Source organism: Corylus avellana, chromosome ca4, assembly GCF_901000735.1.
Source record: "Corylus avellana chromosome ca4, CavTom2PMs-1.0".
NCBI lineage: Eukaryota > Viridiplantae > Streptophyta > Magnoliopsida > Fagales > Betulaceae > Corylus > Corylus avellana.
The window spans coordinates 17,809,145-17,828,038 of NC_081544.1; the positions used below are offsets into that span (position 1 = coordinate 17,809,145).

Here is an 18,894-nt window from a genome sequence, read left to right on the forward strand (position 1 = left end):
ATCTACCACTACTGACCACATAGATTTTGATTCTCTTCTGTTACATAAATGCACACGTGTGACTGTGAGAGACACCTTATCTTCAAAAAGGCAACTGTGACGGCCTCTGCAGGAGCACTTATGATGCGTCCAGAGTCAATGTCGTTGAAGAAGCTAGGAGCCGAGTGGGCAGTGATATCCTCACCCCCCCAGCTGCTGCCGTTTTCTCTCAAGGCAAACACCTTTTCCGGCGGAGTTTGCTTACGGAATGTTAAGGGTGTGCAGAGATTGAGGAGGCGAGGAGGAGTTTTGTGCGGCGCGAGGAGGAGAGCAGTGAGATATGGTGGTGAAGAGGACGGTGAGGAAGAATATGGGCACAACGAGGAAATTGCGATGCTGGAATTCTATAGCCAGTCTGCCAAGGGAGAAGCGCTTATTGTGCATGCCGTGGTGGACGACGAGGAAGTACAAGTGCTTATCTTCAAGGTGAGTTTTCTTTTTGCTGTAAATAAATGGAGGGCTCAGATTGTTTTCGCTATTCTTTTATTATCATCTTTCGTTTCTTTTGGTTGTTGCATTTTTACTTATTATTTTCTTTTAGCATGGATTCTTATTAGATTAGAAGCATTTTTTATTTATTTATTTTGTCTTTTGACTAATGCTAATTTAAGATGGGAAAATGTGTTATTTTGTGCACCTTTCTACAATATTGAACTTTTCGTGTTGAATTATTATTTGCCAAAAGAGAAAAGTAGGACTATATATATATATATATATTGACTTTAACAGAAGTGCCAACAAATACAAGCCACACAAAAACTAAAAAGGAAAAGACCAAAGCATCCTAGGCTGAGCAACTTTGAGAATCGCCTCAGTCAAGTTATTTCCTTCCTTAAAACCAAAGTATCTGTTCTTTTTGCCCATTAAGCCTATTCATGATTAGAACCATTTACCTCGTACCAAAATAACAATAGGTTAGTAACTGTAAAAGGGAAAGAGATCAACAAAAGAGCTTGTTCAAACCGGCTAACATGAGATAGCCTGGTGAGAATTGAAGTTAAGAAAAGAGAATAATGGAAGAGAATACTTGAAGGGTGTAGAAGCAGTTGAGGTTAATAGTTATTGGCTAAAATCGCTAACCACGACCGCCTAAGGTAGTTATTGGACTTTAATAACCGCAATTGCTTAGCTTAGACGGTTAGCCGTACTTATTTTATAATTGACAGTTAGTGGTTATTAAAACCAATAATTGCGGGTTGATAACCACTTTTTATGTACGAGCTTTTGGTAGTATTTTAAGCCTTTTAATGAATAATTTTGAGTCTTTTTTTAAATAATGTCATACCTTCTTTCATTTGTTATAGCTTTTTTTTTTTTTTTTTTTATACAAACTTTGGCGAAGTCATCAACTAGCTAGGAAGATGTGAAGTGTTATAAGGGACAAGTATTAGAAGGTAAAGAAAGCTTGAAAGAAAAATGCTCTAGGAAATTAAATAGCAATATGCAGTAAGTGTGAGGGGTGATTTGCTTTAAACACCAACATTTCAAATCTAAATACAAATCCAAAACATTACAAATTTAAAATCAATCCAAAAAACACCAAAACATTATTAAATATATAATATAAATATTGCAAAAATTGTGGACAACATATTCAACCACTTTTACTATGAAGTAGATGGTACTTACACATTTTGTGGAGGAGCTTATCGACATATGTTTCTAAGTATTTCATTCAAATACTTGATAAAATATATTTTCTTCAAACACACGTATTTTAATCACTTTATAAAATAAAGCACAATTCAATATCATGTACTTAATTACCAAATGCATTGGCTTGGAATTTCACAACATAAGGCTTCACAATCATGTCAAATAATATAAACAATTTATCTCTATGAGATATTTTCAACTATTTATTGATTAATATTAAAATGCACTATTATTCCCCACTCATTTTAATATTAATAAATAGGAATTTTCTATACAAAAATATACAATGGTGCAAAATAAAAATAAAAATGATGCACATTACAAAATTAAAAATTTCCATATAAATTCATTTAGAATAAATAGGAGAATATCTAAATTGTTTTTTTGTTGATAAGATTACAATAAAATAATTTACTTTATCAAATTTATGAAACCAATTCACAAAAGGTTTTTTCAATCCATATAAAATTTCTCATGTATATATAACAAACAATTTGATATTTCATCAATCATTATTATCCAAAAAATTAGAAATTTACACAACTTTTTCATGGCCCTTATAAATGGTAATCATTATCAATGGTTCATAATGATACAAACACCAATTTACATTAGTTCTTAACATGTCCTCAAGAGGTAGCTCAATCGGGTAGGACCACGCCTAATGAAGCGAATGTCACTAATTCGAATTTCCCTCCCCCCTCTTCTGCGGACACGTCAGAAAAAAAAAAAAAAAAAAAACATGTGAAAGCCAAAACACATCTTGGACTAATTTATAACAATCAATAAATTATACATTAATTTCTCATGCATATGCACATAGGAGTTAGTTTTAGCAATAATTGAGTACTTTTATGACGCCATTTATTCCAATATTGCATGCCAACATAAAAGCAAATGATGTGATTAATCAAATCATATGTGCACTTAATAACATCACATGCATGTACAAATGAATATCATAAATGTACCAAAATGAAAGGAAAATAACATCATGATATTTATGATGTACAGTGAACCATCAATATTCAAGCACATGATAATAAAATTGATATGGTCTTAAATTAAGGTTCATCATTACCGCATGAAACTCTTCACCGAGTTCTTTTGCCATTTGTCACTGCCTTGTGCAGCTCTTGAAAAGGTCCGACTTATTTATGGTTCCTTTGGGATCATGAATAAAATCATTGCTCACTGTCTGATTCTGTATCTATTTTTGTACTGCATGTTTCGTTTGGGCTTTGTTGTTGGGGTGCCTACCCCCTTATTGTTGTTTAATTTCTTATAACCCGCTTCTCTTATTTGAATAAAAAAAAAAAAAAAGGCGAAGGAATATTCTCCTTTATTTTTTAAACCTTTATTTCTTTCTTAGCAGACCACATATGGAAACTAGTATCATGGATTATCTCATTATTGAAAAGATCACATATATTGCAATATTTCACATTTATAAAATTTTCCACCATGGTAAAAGCATAAACTCATTTAGACAGTATCAGTCTCTCTTCTCTTGATAGAAGTAAATTTATTTAAGCAAGAAAAACTGTTAGAAAAAAAAAATGACATACATATGGGTTAGGCAGATTTTATAAAATCATTTAATATTATGAAAAAAATACTATTTAGTAGATTGTTTTATGACAACCATACAACTGGGATGACATGATAGTAAAAATTAGCATTTTGATCAACAATGAATTGTTAAAAAAAAAAAACTAATGATTAATTTTCACTGTTACGTCATTCCAATTGTATGATAGTCATATAACAGTTTATTAAATAACATTTCTCAATATTATATCCACTAAGCTAGAGAGAAAATTCACTGCAAACATATTTAGGCAATCACACTGACACACTCAAATTATTCCCACTTATAAATATGTTACAAGCTTTTTGCGAAACACCTTAAAATTGTTGGTTCTGCTATTTATAAAATAGTAAGAGAATTCAATTCCTAATATTCCAGTGGGGTGTAAATAACTTGGGACAACTATTTGATTAATTAACTTGGTTATCAATTTATCATAATAAATTTTATAACAAATAAACTTATGAAAATAATTGATTTTTATTTATAATACACCAACAAAATTCATAGCTGACAAATGTGACGTTTGGGCTTAAATGTCGCATTGTAGCAACATTTTTACTGTTCAAATATCTTTAATTTTAAATCCAGTCACTATGTTTAATAGCATTTGCCAAATGTCGCTATACAAATGGGAGGTCTTTTTCATCATCAAAAGATGAACTAAAATTACAGTTGACATGATTTACTTATAGTTTGCTCAAAACTATGTTTGTGATATGCATGTTTCAGGGATTTTCTTCAAGCTTGAGCTACAGAACTTCACCGGATCCATCAAGAAGCATTCTTCCTGCTAGGGCAGTGATTAAGTCCATAGACAGAATTAAAGGACCTTTCGACCCTTCTAATACCGAGTACATTCAGAAAGGTCTAACGTGGGAAGCATTTAAGACCAGCGTCCTAGCCAATTAAGAAATGCTAGCCAAGTTTTGTTGTTGGTTTATGTTGTGAGTTTCACATGTACTCGCAAGCGCACAAGTCGTTTGCAATATAGTGTGTGTAAGTGTGAGGTCGAATCCACATGAAATTGTGTTCGTGCAAATAAACTTCTATCTAAACTAATCATATTTTAACCCAGTTCCGAAATTTTGAGATTTTTTTTGTAAATTGAAAACATAAACTGAAACAAAATGAAATAATTAAAAAATAAAATATTAAGGTTTTTGGAATCAGCCATCACAACTCATAGCAACAATCTTCATGTTCATCGACATTTTCCAAAGTGTCGAATGACGCATTTTATATATGTTCTATTTTTGTAAAACAAATGTATCAAAACATCCAAAGTATCCGTTCTTTGTACAAATCACAAAGGATATATGATTTAGTTTAAATCATCCAATGTATCCGTGCTTTGCACAAATCACAAGGGATATCCAAATTAAACTAAAAGATCCGATGTATCCGTTGAACGAAAGACAATGGATATCTAATATTTAAGTAAATAAACCAAGCAATCAATTAAAAGTGAACCCCCCCTTTCTTCTAACAAAACATTTTCTTTTTATATCCCTAATCCTAGGGTAAAAACCATAAAATCAGCATTTAAGTGAGATTCTGCTAGGTCATTGCGCTCGATCGCACATTAGGTGACCTCGAGCGTACTCGAGCATGAGTTTTCTCCTGCAACGCATGTGTGCTCGCGCGCTAGTGCATATCTTGGGCGTGTGTGTGCTCGATCGCATGGCCAGTGCGCTTGAGCGCACTAACACTTGTAGAACCCTCTGTTGCACAATTGTGTTCGCGCGATGCTGCTCCTTGGTGGTTTTCTTCCAAACTTCGCATTGTACATCTTTAAATCCTCAGTTTTTCTTCAGCAACCTACAAAACACAAAACTACCACAGAACATCAAATTATAATAAAACTAAAGGCTTACCAAGTGCAAATTAAGGAGCCAAAATATTGCATATTTGGGACTCATCAAATACCCCCAAACTTACATTTTGCTAGTCCCTTAATAAAACAAAATGAAAAACAAAATCAAAGCATGAAACATAGGTCTGCTGTTGTGGGAGAGACGGTTGCATTTAGCATATGCAATAAGCCTTTTAAACCCCTAGGCATCCCTAGAGGACGAATGAAGTCTCGTGAGGGTTTAACATCAATGATACCCACAAACATTTTCAGTACTATGTAATTGACAAACATGGACTTCCACACAAACACATGGTTCATACATCATGAGCATGTTTAACAAAGTGAACACCACAATCACATCATTAGGACATCCAAAAATCATACAACTCATAGATGGAAAATTGAGACAACACATGCTCCAATAAGTGTAGCGTGAGACTAACATTACAATCATGAGGATTCAATTTTTCTCAAAGTTTTGTGTACCACAAAATTCATAGGAATTCACTCAGATGAAAACAATAAAGGCTTAAAGTCAAGATGTGCATTTTTTGTGTAGGCTATGTAATGTTCGGCTCTTTTAAGCTTTCTAATTAACTTATGTAACGAGTGTTGGGCCAGTGACTCCTAAACCAGATGGTTTTAAGGCATTAGATGTAAAAACATCTCTAAGGGCTTAATTACTCAAGTCAAAAAGGCTACGAAGCCAAACCAGCCAAACAATCAACCAAATTGAATTTCTCATCTTTTTACGCGAACACTCAATGCTTAGTGAGGCAAGAGGTTCGGTTACTCAATGAAAAACTCAAACTGATATATATATATATATTTATCTATCTATTTTCAAGCCAAGGTTTCATCCACAATTCATCCTGCAAATCTCAAGAAACACCCTAATCAATTCAAATCTCATACATCACAGTTTCTATGCTAATGTGCTTGTGATGATCAACTCAAACATGTATAATCTCTCTAATCCAAAAATGAGTCGAAAAAAACTCAGATTCCTAATGATGACGATGTGTTCAAGATGTTAAACAAACCAATGACATGCAAACCACAGTTACAATGTAACTCATGCTTAACAACAACATAACATTTTTTTATTTTTTTATTTTTTAACAAAACAAGCAGACAAATTAAAACAAACAAAAAGACACAAACAAATAAGCAGACATTGTGTTTTTCCTTACCCCCAAACTTAAATGACACATTGTCCCCAATGTGGCAAGAGATACAATACCATGAGGTGAAGAAGATGGAGGTCAAGGCGTCCTCCAAACTTGAACACCAACACACCTGTCAAAAACTTATAGCAATTTTGTCTCACAGAACAAGCATCGTCAGATCAATTGCTGTTAAAAGAAAAAACAAAATGACGAGAAATAAAATAAAGGAAAGAAAAAAAATTTACCGTACTTTCCCCGATCATTCGAATGGCCAACCAATCCCTTCCACCCTCTCTTCTTCAAGAGAATGTAGTCTTCCTCAAGTTTCAGTACTTTACTTGTACCTTTAAGGCTCCATTTTTTCACTTGAAATGTTTTGGGGATAGATTTACAAAATTTTGGCCTCGCATGACGTTCAAAAATGTTTTCCCAGCCATGCGCTATGTCTATCTCCCAAAAAGGATCAATGATCTCCTCTCTTATAACTATTAACTTCTCATCCGTAGGGAAATCACGTGCAATTAGAAATATAGAGTCTATCGGGATTTTCCACTGTGAAACATTTATACTCGCAGTAGTATTGAGCAAGGAACTGACCTTGTCAATGTACTGCTCAGTAGCAAACTTATCAAACTCGAATTGAGTCATACAAGCCTTTAGAGGATCAAAAGGTTCTTTGAGGCACTGAGGAAATGATATCTTAAGCTCATCGTGTGTCTCAAGAGGGGGAATGATGAAAGAAGGAGCTTTAGTACTCACTTCCTCGTCATTAGACACATTTGGATTATCTGGGGGGTCAATTTGCTCTGTGTGTTCAACCTACTCCTCTATTCCTTCATCCTCATAGCTATTAACAATGAGAGGCTTAGCTACTGATGAAGATGGTTTACAGAATGATATCCCAGTGGTTTCTCCATTCTTAGTTCACATCTTAGGTGTGGCGTCCAATAAGGCATTAGCTTGCTCAAGTAACTTGTCAAGGTCTAGGTCACATCCAAATTGAGCAATGCACTTTCCCAACGGGTCTTCTAGACTTGGCTCATCAACAATTTCCTCTCTCCCAATTGTGGTGGTGGCTTGGACATGCTCATGATAAGGATTGCTGGTGTCATCCTCATCAATCATGTATTGCCCTCTCGCCATCTCTTGACTTTGAAGCGGACTTCCTCGATTCTATTGAGCTCAGTAACCAGATGATCAATCTGACCTTCCAACCTTGCAATTGATTGAGTGTTGTCCATGGCGGCATCCTTGAGTTCTTGAACGGATTGGTTATTAACCATGGTTGAGTTCTTAAGCTCTTGTATGCACTAGTTGGCTGTTTGCTTGAATGCATTGAGTGCATCTTCCAATGATGAATCTTGTGGAGGATAATTGGCAGATGAAGGATGGAAAGCTTGGTTATTGAACTGCGGATATTCAGGATGGTGCAGTTCATGAGATTGAGGAGCATAATTTCCAGTAGCATGAGCTTGCCACGAGAAATCAGAATGGTTACTTCAGTCCAAGGTGTAAAAATTTAAGTTTGATTCTAACCCTGGGTTGGAGAAATTGGTGTTCAACAGATCATATGAAAGTTTGAAAAAGTGTCCCCAGGATGGACAATTACCAAAACTATGATAAGATGAACATGGTCCATGTGTGTGGAAATTCTAAGGGTAGTTGGTAGGAGTTGGCGTCCTACCACTATGAGAAGCATAAAAATGACCAAACAGAAAATTCATGCTTCACCCTTACTCTTTAAACAAAGACACTTCCACATGAAGCATTAACCAATATATATATATATATATATATATATATTTTTTTTTTTTATGAAAAAAATACCAAAAATTTAAAACTCAAAAACTCAAAAAACGGTTCAAACATAAGTTTGGAAGAATTTTAGGTGCTGGACCATTTTGGTGCAGTCTGTGGAGGTGCGCTCAAGCCCTGGCGCTGATCCGTTAGTGGTGCTGCCTACTGCGTGCGCGCGTTCGAGCTTGCATAGGAGTTGGTTGAGTGCAGGTGCGCTGCATGCTAGGATGGTGTTGTCTGCTGCGCGAGTGAGCTCGAGCGTATGTATGCTGTGCGCTTGAGCGCAAATGGGAATGGTTGAGCGTAGGTGCGGCTTCTCCTTGCTGCCTTGTGCTCGAGTGCGCTTGATCGTGCTTAGGTGCGATCGAGCATTGATGCGAAGCTGAACCGTCCAAGACTGCAAAACAACAAAATAAAACAAAAGAAAAATAAAACAAACAAAAACAAATAAAAATAAAATAAAATTGCAAAAAGAAAAATAAAACAAAAGTGCTAATTATAACTAGTAGAAAAATAAAATCAATTTAAACAAAAAATTATTTTCACAAATACAAACAATTCCCTGGCAACGGCGCTAAAAACTTGTTATGAGTTTTAAATGTACTCGCAAGTGCACGAGTTGTTTGCAATATAGTATGTGCAAGTGCGAGGTCAAATCCACAGGGAATTGTGTTCGTGTAAATAAACTTCTATCTAAACTAATCCTATTTTAACCTAGTTCCGAAATTTTGGGATTTTTTTGTAAATTGAAAACATAAACAAAATGAAATAATTAAAAGATAAAATACTAAGGATTTTGGAATCAGCAATCACAACATCAAAAGTATCCGTTCTTTGTACAAATCATAAAGGATATCCGATTTAGTTTAAATCATCCAATGTATCCGTACTTTGCACAAATCACAAGGATATTGGCGTTGTCCCGAGGGACCTGTAATACAACATCGATGCCCCGGATATTGTACGCTACCGTATATACCATTAGTGGCACGACCGAGTCCGACCTCGGGTGGCCCACATCACTAATGATGTCCGTCCTATAGTGACCATCCATTAGGGAATGACTTTGCCTTGGTTACGAAACCATTCGATCCAAAGCCCATACACACACACACACACACATTTGATCATAAAGTTAACTTGTATAGTAAGCCCATGGCTGTTATCCCACACGTACCGGTGTACCATGTCATACGATACAATTAGTCTTATCAGTTTTTTACATGCATAGTTTTACAAGCCTCATTGTTATCTTATTAATCAACACACGTTTTTACGAAAGAGAGTTTACAGTAGTTCTAAAATGTATTTCATGAGAGTTGCAAAATATGCATGTTTGATATATATAAAATAGACATGCAATGTGGGAAAAGTAACAACAAGCATCCATGTAAGTTTGTACTCACTCGGGTTGTAAGGCTCCTCCATAAAATTCTCTTGAGGCTCCATAACCTCAAATATTGAGAAAAGACCTATCATTAGTTCTAAATCCAACTAAAACGAACCTAGAACATGAAAACAGAGGTTATCGGACGACTGGCCAGAGTGTCATTCCTTGGAATGCTTCTGACCGTACGTCCGGGTCCGTGGCTGAACGTCCACCCAGAAGGCTCGTACGTCCGATCCCGTGGCCGTACGTCCGCCCAGAAGGTTCAGGTAGAACCTTATTTGGTTCAACCGTCCTCCTATCCTCCCAAACTGGTTCTAAAGCTACCAAAAGGATTCCTAGGACCTCCTATCTCAAAACAAGGTCTCCATGCAAAAGGAAATATGCTTAACAAGAATTAAACGCTAACCCATGTTTAAACCAAGATTAAGGGCAACAACATAACTAGAAGCTACAAACTACCAACCAAGCTAACTATGAAAAGCACTTAAACAACATAACAACTAAGGAACAAGCTAAGCTTAGAAAATTACCTCCTTAAAGCCAAAAACCTCCAAGAATCACCTCTCATTCTCCAAGAACTCACAAAACTCATAAGAACACACTCACAAGAGGATTTTCGCAGAGCCTAGGGCGTAAATTGGCGTGTGAAACATTGAGGGTAGAGGGTATTTATAGTAAAGGGCGCTACCAACTACTCTGAAAAGTAGCAGACGTCCGGGTACTATTGGGGCATACGTTCGGATACTATTTACACAGTATTCCAAAGGCTGTAGTGTACGTCCAAGTATTACCCAAGGGGTATTCCAAAAGTAGTGTATGTCCATGTGGTCTCCAGCGTACGTTCGTGTACTATTGGCAGAGTACGACGTACTATTGTCAGCGTACGTCTGGTGGTCCCCATGCATACGTCCTCTACTATAGACAAGAGTGTACGTCCGGCAACCCTAGCGTACATCCGGTCCGAAAGTCCAAATCCCAAAATGCCCCTCTAGCTATTCCTAGTGATCCAAAACCCAAATTAAACTTCTAACTAAGCTACCTAACTTAGTTAATTATTTGGGTCACTACAATTTTCCAAACTCTCTTCCATTGCAAAGTACTTGCAGTAATATTGGAACACCTTCCATGAACCCCCTTCTGAATTTCTTTTGCCATATGGTATGCGCTCTTCACCGTAAATTCTCCATTTCTTGTGCCCACCTAAACTCTTTTATTGATTTGCCTTTGTGGACAAATTACCATACTACATATTACTGCCACCTTCTACATTGAGAAAATACTTTGAATCAATGGTATATTCCACCATTGTGTAGAGCCATCGATAAAAGCACACACATTTTCCTCCCTATCCAAAATTCAGGGAGGGGATTGAATAGAGTACGTTGATGGAGAAGGAATCCACATGTCACCCTAAATTTTGCTAGATTGTCCGTTCGCAACCCTCCACACCAAACCCTCCTCTAAGAGCTTATTTGCATTCCAAATACTCCTCCATGCATATGAAGACCTCTTCCCCACATTTGAGTTGAGAAAGGTTCCCTTTCTTATAGTATTTTTCCTCAAACACTTTAGCCACTAGAGAATTCTGATTTTGTAGGATCCTCCACCCTTGTTTTGCAAGTAATGCCATATTGAAGTATTCTAAGTCTCTGTAACCCATTCCACCCTTTTCCTTAGCCTTCTCCATCCGCTCCCAACTCATCCAAGCTGTGCGCTTTTCTTTCTCCATATTTTCCCACCAAAACCTTGACATCATTGAGTTAATCTCTTTACACAAAGTCTTAGGAAGCTGAAACACACTCATTGTGTAGGTTGGTATAGCTTCTACAACAGCTTTTAACAACACTTCTTTCCCGACCTGTGACAAAAATATCTCCTTCCATCCATTTATCTGATCCCAAATCCTTCTCTTAATACCGAAAAAGCACCCACTCTAGATCTACCAACTAAAGCTGGAAGCCCCAGATAATTCTCATATCTCCTTGTGGTACTCACCCTAGCAACTGAAAGAATATGGTCTTTAGCTTCCCTCTTTGTATTCCAGCTAAAAAAAAAATTGACTTCTTCTCCCTATTCAGTTTCTGCCCATAAGCTTTCTCATACATCTCCAGTATGTGTTGAATTCTCACCCATTTAATAGTATTTGCTTTGCAGAAAAGCAAACTAGCATCTATGAAAAATAAGTAATTCAACCTTGTCCCCCCACGAGTAATTGGAAGGCCAATAATCCAGTTTTCTCTATCTTCCATTTGCAAAATAGAGTTCAACCCTTCAGCATATAAAATGAAGAAATATGGAGATAGAGGATCTCCCTGCCTAATTCCCCTTGACGGTGAAATATTACCATACGACTTCCCATGAACCAACACCAAATATTTAACCATACGAATCATAGTAAGCTTTACCCATCGTGCAGCAAATCCCAACTTACACATTATGGCTTCCAAGAAGTCCCACTTGACTCTATTATACGCCTTACTCATATCGAGCTTAAGCGCCATAAATCCTTCTTGACCCTGACTGAGGACACATATGTTATGAGCATAATTACTTTTCATGCAACTGGGTAAATGCTTTAATAATTGAATAATAAGATGTATCGTATGACATGGTACACCGATATGTGCGGTACAATGGCCATGGGCTTACTATATAGACTTGATTCTATGGTCAAATGTATGTGTTTATATGAGTCTTGGATCCAATGGTTGTTTGTAACCAACGCAACCATGTTTGATTGGCAGGCCACTGCAAGACGTACATCATTATTAGCGCGGACCATCCGAGTTCAGACTCGGTCGGGCTGCTAGTGTTATGGAGGATAGCGTACAATATCCGTTTCACCAATATTATATTATAAGTCTCTTGGGACAACGCCAACCTTGCTGAGAAGGGGTAATATCTCGGGTAGACCATGTATGATAATTATGACCTATCATGACATTAGTGTTTTGCATTAAAACTTATAGGCGATTGTCCTTGGGATTACACTTACACTTCTCAAAAACAAAAATTATACATTTATGGGGTAATAATAGAGGAAACACCTAATTTGCTTATGAAAATACATGTTGACTTTGCTTATAATTCGATTGTGAGATTTACTTACTAAGTCTTAGGCTTATTCAGCATTTGCGGCTTGTCATGTTATCTATTTTAAGAGAACTTTTAAAAAGGAGAAGCCAGATGTCTATTTTGCAATACCAGGTTTGATTGGAATGATAGTTTTTGGTTAGAAGCTCCAAGTCTATGATTGATGGTAATACATGCATACCTTGTGATTTTTAGATATCTCAGATATGTCATTTTCAACTTCCGTTTACATTTACTCTGAGTATGTTAAATAGACGATCCCTTCAGTTAGTTACAAGTTAACTAAACTAAAGGAATTGCCAGTAACCCTACAAAAATGGTCAAGACCAGTTTTAAAGGTGTTACAATTAGAAATATCAGTTTCTTGGTCACCAATGTTAGCTGCCGAAGATGTACTTATGACAGCATTGGAAGTATCCAACTTGAGCTCAACATGAATATTATAGGTGTTGGGAATATGTATGCAAATTAAAATTTGCACAGCGGAAAGAATCATATTCTAATGCCCAATAAAACTGTATGAAGAACGGTTGCTATTTCAACAAATAGCAAGAACAAAGATAACTTACTTCTTCTTCAAGAACACAATTGATCTCAAGAATATTTATACCTTTAGATCTTCTCACCAATTATTGATTGTAACAAGAGTACTCTAGGGACCATCTTTTTATCCTCTTTTTATCCTCCTAAAGCTGATGTGGCTTTCAAAATCACCATTAGATCAAAATTTAAATATGATTCATCTAAAATTTAATGGTGATTTTAAAAGCCACATTAGCTTTAGGAGGATAAAAAGAAGATAAAAAGATGGTCCATAGTATTACTCTTATAACAAAGAGAGTGTGGGCTCTTGCTTGGCTCTTCAAATTTTAAAGTTTTGTTCTTCGTGAGTTAACACAATGAACTAATAATTTTCAAAGTGTTTATGAAAACTATGTATAAAGAGAACTTGATGGGATGATTTGAGAGCCTCATGCTCTTCTCTATTTATAGGCTTAGTAGGGGGGAGAATTTTCAAATCTTAGCAATCTGGGACAAGGAGTAGAAAACATTTTAGTAGGACTTGCATGGACAGCTAGGGTTTCACCCAGCCTCTTTGCTTCGCCGCATGGGCAAGGGACAAAATATCCTTGGAACATGCGGCTCCCTACCTTGGCAGCTAAATCCCAGGCCCCTTCTCTCCTGTCCAACGCATAGGGTCAGGGAATTTTTCCCTGGCCTTATACGCCCCTTGCTCTAATTAGGCCTTTGGTTTTATCCCAAGCCCAATTTCATATATACTCTCTAGCCCATGTTTTAAATAAATAAAATACTTAGCCCAATAAATAGGAAAGCCTTAATATGGTAATTATATTAGCTTGGTGAGACACCTAAAGGAAAAAATAATTATTGGCTTAAATATTTCAGTAATCATGCCTCCCTCACATTCGTTATGTGATAGTATTTTAATCACAATTAATTCCACTAAATAATTGTGACTACACTCCAATAAATATTTTGATGAGATGATTAAGAATTGCCCACGATTCGTGTCTTTTGGTCCAATCCGAATGACCATAGAGCCCAGTTAACCTCCAACTTATGTCTTGGCTAGGGAGCTTCACAATGGAATTAATATGCCGACGAGTATAATTCTAAATTTCTATCTCACCCACATCCTTCCAAAGGAAAGCTAAACCTCCACTACGCCCCACCGGATCCAACAAAAATAGTCCTTCAAACCCTAACTTCACCCTAATCCCTTCCAGCTTATTTTTACGACTCTTTGTTTTCATAGGAAACAAACAGTTGTGTCTCTTCTCCATCACTAGTTGGCAAAGGTCTCGAACTGATTGAGGGTTCTCAAGCCCCCAGCAGTTCCAACTTATTAGAAGCATTGTTGTTGGCGGTACTGTGACCCAGCCACCACCAACTCTGCCTCCGGTGCCATCCCTTCTGAGACTCCCATCCTACTCTTTTTGTTAGGAGAAGACCTCCCATCAGTCTCCTCCCCAATCTGATTTTTCCCCTTATCTTGTAGGTGGTCCATAGGAATAGGAACTTCATTCCTCCATGCCTGGGCTCTTGCTCTTCTCTTCCAAGATCGTACATTGGAACCACACTTCTTCCCTACAGACCGCATGATCTCGAATATTAAGAGATAGAAAGAAATATATGAATTATTATTTTACACCCTTTTTGAATAAGTTGATTAAAAAAAAAAAAAAAAAGGTATTGTGGATACTAGCATGTGGAAAGATTTAGTTATGCCGCTAGGAATTACACAAGAAATTATAGTAGGACTTGTAAGAGATAGACAAAATTTATATGAAGGCATGGAAGTCGCCTTTTATATGTATAAAGTACAGTCGAATGCCATTGAGGTTATGTAAATATTAGATTTACTGGCTAAAATTTTGAGATAGAATTCTGCTACAACTAAGGATTTGATTGCTAGGAGATAATGTTTAGCTCAAAGATCAATATGGAAGGATATATGAGAATTTAAGGCATAAAGATAGTATGAAAGGTCCTCATTAAATTGGAAGTTAGAATAATGAGTTTCGTATTAAGGAGGGGAGTTCTACGACAACGTCGTTTCTAATAAACTAGTTCCATATGGATTATGAAGCAATTTGACAGTTTGATGAACACATTAGAGTTAAACGATCAATGTAGTAGATTGTTTTCTTGGGATTGAGAGATAGAAAATAGAGTGTCTGATATAGAAACAAATAGATATTGAAAGATGTTAACGCCACTAGATTTAATAAGCCTATACATTCTACATATGCATATGAGCATTGTAATTGAGGCGTGTAAGACTGGTCCTAGTGTTAGCATATGTGTATGTCAGAACCATGGGTGAGGAAAACAATGCGTAGAATAACTATCCCAAATGAAATGACTTGATGACCTTGTGGTAGTCAATTTAACAAGAGAAATTAGAAAGTATTATTGATAATAGGTAGATGTCATAAGGTGAAATAAAGTAGTAAGACTATCATTTAAACCTCGGATGAGGGTGATACTATGACACTTATTGTACTTTGGAGATGAATCTCTTAAAGAGTGACGATGGAAAAAGATTTTATCAAGTGTCTTGGTAGATGATGGATACACAAAAGAGGGTATAATAGCATATAAGCATAAGCATATCAATTGAGACAAGTTTAAAGGATTATAGCTAGCATTGATATATAATACAAGGTACTTTATGATGATAGAGCTTGAGGAATTTTAGTTGACAAATGCATGTCAAATAAAAGCTGATAAATTGGAGACCTTAGAATAGGTTGTGATACAATAGGGTGATCTCAGATAGGATGGCACGATGACAAAAGTCAGAAGAAAAAATTATATGATATTGTGATATGCAGTATACTAGTTAAGGGACTGATTTGACACGAGACTAGTAGTTTGAGTGTTCTCAAGTTATAAGTATGCATAGATAAATGTTATAGTTTGACATGGTATGGTAGCATATATGTTACATTTAAATTTCGAGGATGAAATTCCAACAAGGAGGGGAGAATGTAACAACCAAGGAATTTATTAGGATAACTAATGATAAGTGCTAGAATATTCATATTTTCAGCCCTTAACTTGCATGTTTTAATCCTTTAGTTTTGGTTAATTAGGCCATTTTACTTCCTTTTTGTATTTTCTTTGTTTTATAGGCTTTTGGAAGAAAATAAAGCGTTTCTGGAAAAATTCCAAGCTTAAAGGGCAAATTGGGAAGATCTAGAAGATATGGTTAAGCTTAACCAATCATCGTTAAAGTTTAATCAAATAAAGGAAAGAATTAATTCGGAATTTCTCAATTTGAAGTCAAATCGGATTGGATGCAAAATTGGATTCTGAATACGTCTCGGTATTTTGGCCATAACTTTCAGCTCTGATATCCGATTACGGTGATTCAAGCGGCATTGGAAAGATAACTCAAACTTATACAATTAATTGTGAAATAGCATTTTCCCAATTCGGAGCGCCGCAAGGCCAAAATCACGCCGTAAGATAGGACCGCAATTCTGGGCGAATCTTATTCCGATTTGGGCTTAGGTTTTCTTTAACCTAATTGGGCTTGGACTTAAATCTCCGAAATTCCTAGGATTACTAGGGCTTCTAGGACTCTCATAAGCCCTATAAATAGACCTCTAAGCCTCACAATTGAGGGGGATCAGACGAAGACGCGCCGGGGGCGCCGTTCTTGGTCGCTTTCCGTGTTTTATGGGTTTTTGTAGCTTGGAACTAGAATTCTTTTGTAAGTTTTTAATTTTAATGAAGTAATTTAGTTTCTTTATGATTTCTTTTGTCATGAGAGGCTAATTCTTCAACTAAAGTTGAAGATGAAGCCTCACCATTGATTAGTTTTATATTTTTATGTTTCGTTCGTACAAATCCGTCGTTTAATGTAATGTATGTTCGTTTCAGTTCAATTGTGTGACAAAATTGTGATTGATTGTTGTTTATAAATCGTGAAAATGTTGGATATTCGTTGTGTTTCATCCAACGGATACATCGAATGATTTGATTGAGACTTATATCCATTGTGATTTACGGATACAATGGATGATTTGATCTCAATTGGATATTCGTTGTGATTTGTAATAGAGATGGATTCATCGAATGATTCAATTGGTTTATAAAAAAACAATAGAACATATATATAGGGTTTAATTGTTTGTCGGATGCATGAATGAAAACATAAGAATGTATGCTTTGATTTGGTGAGGTGAATTCTAAAACCTTAGTTGTTTATCTTTTGATTATTTTTATTTTATTTAGTTTATGTTAGTTTATTTTCAAAATCAAAATCATTCGGAACTAGGTTAAGATATAATTGATTTAGATATAAATTAAATTTCACAAACACAATTCCCTATGGATCGACCTCGCACTTGCACACACACTATATTGCATACGAGTCGTGCGCTTGCGAGTACAATTAAATTTGTACATCAAATTTTGGCGCCGTTGCCGGGGATTTGTTTGTTTGTGAAAATTGATTTTTGTTTAGAGACTGATTATAAGGATAAGTTCACTAGTGGAGGAAAATGTCATGAATGTGGGGGTCGGGGTCATATTCGAATTGAATGTGCTAATCTGAAAAAGTCCAAAGGTAAAGCTTTCAATGTCACTCAGAGTGATGAGTCGGATGATGAAAAATCCGAAGAAGAAGTTGAAGGAGGAGTGAATTATTTAGCTTTTACTGCTTCTTATGATAATTATTATAAGACTGTTAACTCACCTCATATGATAAACGAATCTGAAATTGAATTTGATGATGAGGTGGATTTACAAACTGCTTATAATAACTTGTTTGTGGAATGTGATAAATTGAACAAGCTGAATAGGAGAAATCTGAAAAATCTGAAAGAAGCTGAACTTGAGAAAGAAAGATTAATGAAATCTATGGATGAATGTTTAGCTATTCGAAACACTTTGACTTCTGAAAACCTCATGCTGATTGCTAAAGTGAAATCTCTAGAAAAGGACTTGAATGATTCGAATGATCATTTAAGGAAATTTTCTAGTGATAAATTGAATCAAATGTTAGGAAATCAGAAACATTCACATGATAGGACTGGATTGGGTTTTAATAAACATGTTAATTCATCTTCTTCAAATGTTGCAACCACTTCTAAGATCATGTTTGTGAAACCTAAAATGAAAGATGTGGCAATTGAGAATTCTTGCTTACTTCAAGAAAGTTCAGAAGATGTGACGAAGAAAAATAAGTTGAAATTCAAAGTTCCGGTAAGGACTAACTTCATCCCTACTTGTTTTCACTGTGGTGTCAAAGGTCATACTCGACCAAACTATTTTCAAATTAGGGCTAAACAACCATGGTCTCAGAAGAATATCCCTAGACTAGATGAACCTGGAATTGGGAATCAACTAAAAGTTTTAACTGCTCAAGTGAAACTTATTAGTGAGAAGTTAGCTGTTTTGTCAAATTCTGTTGATATAAAAGATATGTCTAATTTGATTGACAAGAATGTGCAAATTCGTCCTCAAAAGGAATAGGTCTGGGTTAAAAAGAAAGATCATCTATGCCTTGTTGCTCATACTACCTTAAGTGTGCTTAACTCTTGTTTGTGGTTTCTGGATAGTGGTTGTTCAAAACATATGACAGGTGATAAGTCTCTATTCAAAGAGCTTAAAGAAGGCAAATGAGGTGGAAGCATCACTTATGGAGATGGCAGCAAATCGAAGGTGATCGGTCAAGGAATTGTGGAAATTTCTAGTGCTCCTACTCCACAAGAAGTGCTGTATGTTGAAGGACTCCGGGCAAATTTATTGAGCATCAGTCAATTTT

The 18,894-nt window shown here is 36.0% G+C and overlaps 2 protein-coding genes across 2 annotated transcripts; one reads left to right on the forward strand and one right to left on the reverse strand.

Moving 5' to 3' along the window:
• On the forward strand, positions 1 to 4,378 carry LOC132179224 (uncharacterized). Its single transcript, XM_059591893.1, has 2 exons — positions 1 to 465; positions 4,019 to 4,378. Exons 1-2 carry the CDS (start codon positions 49 to 51, stop codon positions 4,196 to 4,198), a joined length of 597 nt encoding a protein of 198 aa, XP_059447876.1. The 5' UTR covers positions 1 to 48; the 3' UTR covers positions 4,199 to 4,378.
• Positions 4,379 to 10,968: 6,590 nt separating this feature from the next.
• Positions 10,969 to 14,715, reverse strand: LOC132178152 (uncharacterized). The gene is made up of 3 exons (XM_059590606.1): positions 14,486 to 14,715; positions 11,496 to 12,020; positions 10,969 to 11,404 (listed from the first exon to the last, which is right to left on the reverse strand). Exons 1-3 carry the CDS (start codon positions 14,713 to 14,715, stop codon positions 10,969 to 10,971), a joined length of 1,191 nt encoding a protein of 396 aa, XP_059446589.1.
• Positions 14,716 to 18,894: the final 4,179 nt, after the last annotated feature.